Source organism: Tupaia chinensis, unplaced genomic scaffold, assembly GCF_000334495.1.
Source record: "Tupaia chinensis unplaced genomic scaffold, TupChi_1.0 Scaffold000099_1, whole genome shotgun sequence".
Classification (NCBI taxonomy): Eukaryota; Metazoa; Chordata; class Mammalia; order Scandentia; family Tupaiidae; genus Tupaia; species Tupaia belangeri.
Genome location: NW_006159563.1, coordinates 4,649,409 through 4,659,422, shown reverse-complemented (window position 1 = coordinate 4,659,422; position 10,014 = coordinate 4,649,409). Strand labels below are relative to the sequence as shown.

General features: G+C 49.0%; 1 protein-coding gene across 1 annotated transcript in view; it reads left to right on the top strand.

The window, feature by feature from the left end:
- The window catches only part of THBS4 (thrombospondin 4), a 53,479-nt gene extending 43,465 nt beyond the window's left edge, over window positions 1–10,014 (top strand). The window contains exons 16-22 of the mRNA XM_006143516.3: window positions 2,334–2,527; window positions 3,498–3,676; window positions 4,999–5,047; window positions 5,139–5,335; window positions 5,935–6,107; window positions 9,122–9,261; window positions 9,790–10,014. Of these exons, the coding sequence (XP_006143578.1) occupies window positions 2,334–2,527; window positions 3,498–3,676; window positions 4,999–5,047; window positions 5,139–5,335; window positions 5,935–6,107; window positions 9,122–9,261; window positions 9,790–9,851 (994 nt within the window). The 3' untranslated portion in view covers window positions 9,852–10,014. The remainder of the gene's footprint in view (window positions 1–2,333; window positions 2,528–3,497; window positions 3,677–4,998; window positions 5,048–5,138; window positions 5,336–5,934; window positions 6,108–9,121; window positions 9,262–9,789) is intronic.

The window sequence follows — 10,014 nt, the reverse complement described above, 5'->3', positions numbered from 1 at the left end:
GTAAGCTAGATAAATTTAGGCATGCTATCTAATCTCTCGTTGCCTCAGTTTTCTTATTTGTAAAATGGGAGTGACAGTAACTCTAGCTTTTAGGAATGTCATGAAGATCGAGTTAATCTGCAGGAAGTGCTGACGGTTATATGTGTACAATGCATAGCACTCAGTCGTTCCCGTTATTACTACATTCTTTCAGCTCAAGAAAAGAACATTTCACCTTCATCCCAAAATAGAAGGCTGTCAGTTTGCTGAGGGATCGCTATTGTTTCGTTGTCCTTAAAATTTTTTCACCATTCCCTTTATTTGAGTAGAATTGGTCTGTGCAGGTGAATTTTGTCCACCCTCCTATCCCGACACAATGGCATCCTGCACTAAGACACAGAGCTGGATCAGATGCTGTAGGAACGTCACCAAAAACAGACACGTGCCACTCAGCCATAGAAGTACCTGCAATCCAAGTTCTAAAGCCTTTCATCCCCAGGAATTCTTACAGTGGCAGCCAGAATAAAAATGAGAGGGAAAGGATTCTAACAGCAAATCAGGGGCCGGCCACACATAGCATAGTGGTCAAGCACGGTGCAGAGGAGGCCAGATCCCACATGGCCAACGGGGGTTTGAATCCTAGCCTTGGTAGCAACCTGCAGGTGTACATGTGCATGCCTAGGCTCCTGACAGCATGAAGACTTGGGGAAAGAAGGATTGCACCATGACCAGGCCTCATCGAGGGGTGCTTTCTTGTTTTCTCTTTCTCGCATACATATGCTGTACCATGAAAAAGAGAAAAAAAAAATCTTTAAAGACATATCAGGAAGAGAATTAGCTTCTCTTCTAATACCTAGATCAGGTGTGGCCCTGCAGAAACCCATTCTGTACCCAAACCTCGCTCATGGTCAGCTCCTTCAATATGCTCAGTGTCCTTGCTGCCAAGTACGTACTGGCTAAGTGAACTTGAACTTGAACTTCCTCTGCAAGGTAGAGGTAGTCAGACACATCTCATAGGTTATGATGAGACCTTGAGGTAATGTAGGTCGGGTAGCTCGCGCAGTGCTGACCCTTAGGTGACAGGCAGAGAAGGGTGCCGTGTTCTCCCCGGTGTCACAGCACAAGGAGGGCAAGGCAGTGGCAGAGTCTGATGTCAATAGCTCTCTGTTTCTGAGGAGAAGTAGGACTAGCACCCTGACAACCGCCCTAAATAAGGTACTTCAAGAATGTTCCCTGCTGCAGGTCATGCTGCTCGTTGATTACCATGTACAGTCATTTCTAAAATAGCCTATCCGGCCAGCCTGAAGCGAATGACTCATTGGACTACATTTCAGTTCCTACAACCTGAGCCTTGGAGCGGAGGACAGGAACTGCTTGTGTCTGCATAAAGATGTTCAGATCTATCTATTGGGTTGTCAGCAAAGGCATAACACATTTTTGCATAGAGAAACACAGAAAAAAAATGTCATTCTACCAGGTAGAATGGTTGCTTATGGAAATAGCTTGATCTTATGTTTTAAAAGCAGCCCTGGACCAGCCCACGGCCTGGTGGTTATGTGAACTGGATCCCACATGGCCAATTTGGGGGGTTGAGTCCTGGGCTAGGAGGCTTGAAAATCATGCCAGGTACATGTGCGTATGTGCCCCAAATCCCAACTCTCTGGGAGGTCCTTTAGACCAGTGCTGTGCCCCAGCTTGTTCTCTACTGTTCTCTCCATGGCTTTCAGGTTCAATCCTGTCAGGCCTACTGGTCAGGGATTGTGAAAGGTAGTATGATAGAAAACCCTTCAGAACTCCCTAAGACTTAGACGCTTAGGAAGTGCTTTTTTCATATGCTAAAATTTAGCATGCACAATTCTGCTCACTTTAATCATTTCATCTTCATAATAACCCAGTGGAATAGGTGCTGCTGTTATCCAATTTTACAGATGAAGACACCAAGCCATAGAGAGGTCAGTTCCCATGCCCGTGGTCATACACTGGTCTGTGGCTGAGCTGGGATTCACGCCAAGGCCAGGTGACTCCACTGCCCCTTGCTCCAGTCCCTCCACACATCTCTGAGTCCAGGTATTAGCTAGCAGCTCCCAAGGACCCATAGAAGCATCTGGTCACAGATCACAGAAATAGACCCCTCTCTCCTTGAATCGGAAATGGCTCACTTGTTTCAAGAGATAAAGTGAGAAAACTGGCTCTGAAGCCCTCAGGGTAGCCTTATCTGAGGACACGACTCCAGTAGGCTTGATTTTAAAAAAAGGCCTGACAGAACCCCACACACAGACTCTGTCCTGAGAATAGGTGTGTCCCATCCCGCCTCCTGTGGAGCCATGACCTGGGCCACCTTACTTTTTTCACAGTGACGGAGATGGACACCAGGACAGCACCGACAACTGCCCCACCGTCATTAACAGTTCCCAGCTGGACACGGATAAGGATGGAATTGGGGACGAGTGTGACGATGATGATGACAATGATGGCATCCCAGACGTGGTGCCCCCTGGGCCAGACAACTGCCGGCTGGTCCCCAACCCACTCCAGGAGGACAGCAACAGTAAGCAGGCTCCACTGAGGATGCGCAGTCCTCTTCTGCCCGGCGCCCAGGGGCACGGCTCTCCAGGGCACCAACTCAGAGCGCCCAGCTTTCCCACCTCCCATAGGCTGCTTCAAACCCAGTGTCTCTGTGTAGCTGTAGCTGGTGTAGACAGTCCCCCAGGGAGACACCAATCTCTAGCTCGGTCAGGGCTGATCTGTTTGACCTCTTCCTGAGCAGCCCTGGGACAAGATCACGTAGTGCAGGGAAGCAGCCACACTCCACAGCTGTCCCCAGCAGGCTTGGAGAGCCGCTCCGCCATCTTCCTTGCTCCTTCCATTGGGAGTCCCAGAAAAGGAGCAAGATAGAATGGCACTGCAGAAATGCATAGGCTGGTTCAGACTCGGACGCCTGCAGGAGTCAGGAAGATGAGGAAGGTGTGCACCACGCCCATACCAGGAGTGATGGGGACTGTGGTGAACTGTGGGGCACATGCCCATCCACAGCAATACACATTGAATGTTTCATGTCATGTCAGCTGAGAAAAACACATTGCCAGCCAGTCAGATTCAGCCTGGGGCCACCAGAAGTTAGTCTTAGAGATATTCTTGCAATAATAGTAATTTCCCTGTCTTTAACACAGTATGGTCCAGAAAGGGCTATGGGCATTTGTTCATGTAAGGTCAGGCTTAAGATCTACCAGTTGGTGAACCCGGCTGTTTGTAATAAGAACTTCTGGGGACAGAGTGGATCACACTGATCTTAAGGAGGCTGTGGTGCCCTCTGGGGGCTGGCCTGGACTCTCATTGCCAGGACTGCAGAACCGGGCCTGGAGCTGACTCAGATATGTCTGATCCCAGGGCTCCTCTCCCAGTACTGGCTGAAGAGTGAATCCCTGGAGGTGGGCGTTTGAGCTGTTTTCTTACTCTGTCAAGGAGCGGTGGTGGGCATGGGCATTACTGAGTTCTTGTCCTCTCTCCACTCCACTCAGGTGATGGGGTAGGAGACATCTGTGAGAGTGACTTTGACCAGGACCAGGTCATCGATCGGATCGACGTCTGCCCAGAGAATGCAGAGGTCACCCTGACTGATTTCAGGGCCTACCAGACGGTGGTCCTGGATCCCGAAGGGGACGCACAGATTGATCCCAACTGGGTGGTCCTGAACCAGGTGAGAGTCACCTGGTTGCAACAGCTCAGCTTTGCCTCTCAAGCAGAGGAGAGGCCCTTCTGATACGCTTGGTAACACCTAGAGGGCGCTGACAGTAAGCCAGGCACCATTCACATCCCATGCGTTCCTCCCAGTAGCCCTATGACAAAAGTACTCTCGTGCCCGTTTTACAGGTAATGAAACTGAGTCTTTTCTATTTTTTCATTTGTTATTTTTATACATTCAATGACTATACATCATTTAGCTTATATAGAGAATTTACCCAACATGAAATATACCACAGACCAGTCTAGTTGAGAATACTATACATGTCATCATAAACAGGTAATAAGCCATGTCTGTCTCACAGCGTTCATGGTTGTCAGTGATAGCATTGCAGTAAGTGGGGTTGGAACTGGGACCCAGGCAGTCTGAACCTCGAGCCCGCGCTCTTAATCTCTCCAAGAGACTGCCTCCTTTGGGTCTTCTTCATTGTGGAACTAAGGAAGGAAGTGCCTCACTTGTGCCAAGTGAGGCTTAGACTTACCAGAGCTACAGGGCAAGTCTCATTCGTTTGAAGTATGAATTGTAGGGACCAGCAGATGGCTGGCTAGTGTTTACATCGCTGGACTCCCACACGGCTGGCCACAGTTCAAGTCCTGGACCCAATGGCTGCAAACTCACACGGGGTGTATGTCGTGTGTGCCTAAAATCCCACAAGGAGAAGGGATTGCAGCATGGCCATCGCCCCCCCCACCCACCCAGGGGCTGATTTCTCACTTTCTATCTCTGTATCTCTGTCTCTCCAGCAAGCACACATGCCCTATAGCAAAAATCTCTCCAAAAAAAAAAAAAGAAGTATACATTATAGGGATCAGCAGGTGGCATGGAGATTAAGGCGTAGGACTCTCACATAACCAACAATCAGGGGGTGCTTTCTCACTTTCTCTCTCTCTCTCTCTCTGTCTCTTTCTGGTTAAATTAAAAATAAATGAACGAATAAATACAATTAAATAAATAATTCTTTAAAAAAATAAAAAGAAGTATACCTTGCACATCACCCAGTTCAGGGGTATATTGAATTTTTAAGTAATAGTCTTAGCAAAATTATTTCTCTGCAGCTTTGAGCTTTTTTTCCTTTTTTTTTTTTTTTTTTTTTTTTTTTTTGCAAGTATGTGCTTTTTTCAAGCACATAACAGGACAGAGCAGGGACTCAGATAATAGTCTTTACATGGAGGTCAGACATCACTGTCTACTCACTCTTGCTGCCCAGGGTTCTGGGCTTCCCTGAGTTTACTCAGTCCCTTCAAGATTGTACTGAACTCCTTCAACTTTCTCCACAGGGCATGGAGATTGTGCAGACCATGAACAGCGATCCTGGCCTGGCAGTAGGTATGTCAGGACCCCAGTTACCAATCCTGTAGAATTCTTACAGCTACGAGTATGGCTTGTCTACTTCTCTCATCTCGTCTGATCTCTGCAGGGTACACAGCGTTTAATGGAGTCGATTTCGAAGGGACCTTCCATGTAAATACCCAGACAGACGATGACTACGCAGGCTTTATCTTTGGCTACCAAGATAGCTCCAGCTTCTACGTGGTCATGTGGAAGCAGACAGAGCAGACATATTGGCAAGCTACACCCTTCCGAGCTGTTGCAGAACCTGGCATTCAGCTCAAGGTATTGGCCCTTTCTTCTGGGTCCTTCACCCACCTCTTAAATTCTGTGTTCTCCCATAGGGCACTTAGTTTAAGAGACAGATGTGTTTGTACTAATGTTCAAGTCAGGGAGGACTAAAGCTGACCCAGGGCCTTGCCTTATCTCTCGGCACAAGCTGCATTCTAACCTGCCGGTGGCTATAATTATGGGAAGTTCAGCCCAGGAAGGGTCGAGGAGGTGGAGACGGTTGGGAGTGTGTCTTCGGGCACAGTGTTGGAAACTTGGACTGAGTTTCATTGATGGGACCAGCTTTGTACAGGATGGTTGACTCACTCCTGTCAGGACGGAAGGCCATCTTCGGTAGCTAGGCATTTGGTGGGAGCCCTCATTGGGCACATGTGGGGAGAGCTGGATCTATAGCAGAAAAAACATGGAGTGGGTAGCGGGTTAACCCTGTGGCGTTAGGGGTCACCCCTGCAGCAATGGCATTTAAGTGTTATGCTTTTGTCAGTCCATGGCAGCCTGATTGTAACCATGAACTGGCCACCACATTATCACTGGAGTATGAGGAAGGGTGGCCTGCGGTCTTGTTCTAAAACCTTTCTCGTGCCCTTGTCCAGGCTGTGAAGTCTAAGACCGGTCCAGGGGAGCATCTCCGGAACTCCCTGTGGCACACAGGGGACACCAGCGACCAGGTCAGGCTGCTGTGGAAGGACTCCAGGAACGTGGGCTGGAAGGACAAGGTGTCCTACCGCTGGTTCCTGCAGCACAGGCCCCAGGTGGGCTACATCAGGTAGGCAGAGGCCATATCTCCTCACCACGCACGTACCCCCATCTGCATCCCGGAGCCCTTGGTTCCCTGCACAGGCCTGCCCTAGGGTAGTCCTCGAGGACAGGCACGCCAGGACTTCTGTGACCACAGAGTAGGTAGGGCATCTAGAAAAGTGGTGGGGGAGAAGACACTCAGTCTCGGCCTGACAACCTAGACAATGGGGCCAAAATGGGAGATAGAAGGGCATGCTGGGAGAAGGCATCGGCACTGGAAGGTTGGTGCAGTTAGATGGCGGTGCCTTCTGCCATGCTCTTCAGAGAAGACTGAGAGTGGACGTGCTGACCAGTGTCAGGTAAGAAGTGGCCAAGTACCCCACCCTCCCCTGAGACTCCTCTGGGGCCTGGGCATCACTCAGGAGTGCGTACCACACACTGAATGCACCGTGTCTTCCCTGCTGGACTGGCAGCTCCTAGAAGGCAGCCCCTGCGTCTCATTCATCGCAGCCTCCCATGCCTTGCGCAGAGCCAGCATGCACTACCCACGGCCTAGACCAACCATCATGTTAGTGCAATCAGACTACTTTAGAGGACTGTTTTTTTAAAGTATCTTCAGCAGTTAGGATGGCTTAGGGCTACATCTTTGAAGTTTAGACAGCGTGCTTACCTTTTCATTCCTCAGTCTTACAGATGAACACGTATGTCAGCTGACACAGCACGTGTAGGAGGGAGTACTGATTGCATTCTCCCAACCGGGGCAGGAAAGCAACCGTGCAGAAAAAGACAAAGTCGTGAGGGCTCATTCGTATGTTGCTGTTCTCTGTGACATTACATCAGAAGTACTTCACCTCACTGTAAGATGGCCATGGTCTCAGCTCTGTTAAGCCCAGTGCCCCACCCCCACCCCTTTTTAAAGACAAGTTCTCCTATGCTGACATCCTCCTGCCTAAGCCTCCAAGTAGCTGGGACTGCAGGCAGACTGCACTATGCCGGCTTCTAGGGTGGGCCAGGAGTTGGACCCCAGCCTCCGACACGGCCTTAGCCTGCAGAGGAACAGTGTCAGCCAGGGTATGCTACCCTACCTCTCAGTGCCTGTCTATCACAAATATTGTGAAATGCCCCCCTCTTCTGTCTCAGAGTGAAACCAAATAATATCACCTACACACACACACACACACACACACACACACACACACACTTTTAGAAAGTCATTCTGAGTCCCAACAATGTAACTGAGAAGAACAAATCGACTTATAACTAAGTAAGGTAAATACAGAAGAGAGAATGAAAGACACTTGCGTTCATGCCTAGAACGTGAAGGTGACTTTGACTAGGCATTGCTGTGCCGGCGGCTTCAGTATGACAGTGCTGGTGTCAAGGAGGATAGTTTCTGAATGGTGAGCAACTCACCGTTTTCAAACCTAAGTCCCCGGTAGCTTCTCAGTTTACCCTGGAAAACAGCAGTTCACTTTAAAATCAGTATACGGTGTACTCGATGTTTACAAGTAAAAGGGAGTTAGGGGGCCAGCGGGTGATGTGGTGGTTAAGGCACTGGACTCCCACATGGCCAGTAATGGTTTGAGTCCCAGACCTGGTGGCTTGCTTTCTCACTATTCCTTCTCTGTCTCTCTGATAAGCGCATGTGCCCTGTAGCAAGTTAAAAATACAATAATAATAATAATAATGATAAATAAAATTAAATAATTCTTTGGGGAGAAAAAGGAGGGGGTAGTGATAGGCCCTCCTAATTATAATTATAAACAGGTTGTTCATCTCCCAAGTATCTGGAGGAACACTCCAAAAGCGAGAGGGATGCAGGACAAGTTTTTGGTTTTGTTTTCTTTTTCAGTTTGTTATTTTTTCCATGAGAGTGAGAGAATCAGGCAGAAGTAGAGAGACCGGCAATCACAGCAGGGCCTTCACACTGCAGTCTGTCTCAGCCGCCAGGATTGCAGGCACGTGAGCGCACACTGCACATGCTCAGTGAGGTCACGGGCCAGGGCTCTTCATATGTGTCTGGTTGTGTCACCTCGGCGCCACCGCCCGCCCCAGGTTGTTTGATTGTTCTCTCCAGGACATGGTAAGCCATTCCGGCTTCTGCCAATGCCACTGTGACAATCTGAAGGACCTGCCCTTCATTTCTAGACCTCTCCTGAGGAAGTGCTGTCATGTGTAGGAATCATGGTTCTGAGATTCCATCAAATAATATGAATCAGACCGAAGGAAAAGCCGAGCTTTTTAAGCATAATGTCTAGACCAGTAACTCACAAGCTAAGCCTCTCGTTCATGACGTCAGACTATGTCTCCTTAACTTTTCAGCAAGTGTCTGTCAAGTTTGTGTGCCCACCCTTTGGGCTTTTTTTACGTTTATTTCCTCCAGGAGAGAGAGAGAAGGCACCCCATGCCACAGTCTACCTCCTATCTCTGTCAGCCCAGATCAGGCACCTGATGTGCACCTGGTGAAGAGTCCCAGGATATGAACCCAGGACCTTTCCCACATGGGTCCAGTTTACCACTACACCACCACCTAGCCAGATGTCGGGCCTTTTCCCTTTTTTTGGGGGGTGGGGGGTGGGGGGAGGTATTTGCTATAGGGCGTGTGCACTTGCCAGACAGTCAGAGACAGAGACAGAAAGCGAGAAATCTCCCCCCCAGGGGGGATGGCCATGCCACAATCCCTTCTCCTCCATTCTCCTCTCAGGATCTTGGGCACGCACGTACACGCGCCCAGCGTGAGTTTTAAGCCACCAGGTCCAGGATGCGAACCGCGGTCACCTACATGGGAATCAAGCAACATAGCCACTACGCTAACTGCTGGCCCCTCGGGCCTTTTGAAAGATGTGGGTACACAGCCCCTGTCCTCTAGGAGATGCCAATCCAGTAGGGAAGTGGGAACAGCCTGAGCAGTTCTGATCAGTGAAAATGGAGCACTAAGCAGAGTTGAGACGCAGAGAGATGGGAGGTGGGGTGTCCGGGCTCACAATGGTCACTTCCTCCTGAGGTGGGTTTCACTGAGGACCCCCGCCATGTCATCTGCAGGGTGCGGTTCTATGAAGGCTCTGAGTTGGTGGCTGACTCTGGAGTCACCATAGACACTACCATGCGTGGAGGCCGACTCGGTGTGTTCTGCTTCTCTCAAGAAAACATCATCTGGTCCAACCTCAAGTATCGCTGCAACGGTAACGTACATTCTTATTACTGCACAGTATTATTACTAGAATTAATCAAGTAACGACACCTTACTTTTATAGCACACTTTTTCTCCCAAAGCCCAAAACTCCTGCCACATATTCATTAAAGCCTAATAGTCCCTGTGTAACAGAAGTGAAAAGTAGATCTCATTTTCCTTATTTTATAGATGTGGAAATTGGGACCCATAGGATTTCATGGCATAACTTAGGGTTTGGGGGTTCAGTGAGAAATACGGTCGATTTTAATTTACAGGCACCCTTTATTTTCATGACTCGTAATCACAGACTCAAAAATCCACTCTGCGTGCTAATTTTCTCTAGGCCTCTGAATGAGCGCTTCCAGGCTTAGGCCGGCAGAATACAAAGCAGCCTGAAGCAGAAAATGGCTGCCGGGCCTGGCGGGGTCTCTTGAGCAGGCATACAGTGCCCCCTACAGGATGCCTGCACGGCCTGCGATGAACCAGAATTCCCGGTGGAAGGGTCCTTGTAACCTCCCTGTGCCTGTTCTTGTTGCAGACACAATCCCAGAGGACTTCCAAGAGTTTCAAACCCAGAATTTCGATCGCCTGGATAAGTAACCGGAAGAAGCAATCTGTAACTGCTTTCCCAACCCCTAAAACCATGTATTTTTAAACTTCCTATAATTTCCTTCATATACACTGTGGCTTTCTTTTACCCACCCAAATATATCAAAACTTTTTATATGAATGTGGCAATAAAAGAGAAGAGATCGTTTCTAAA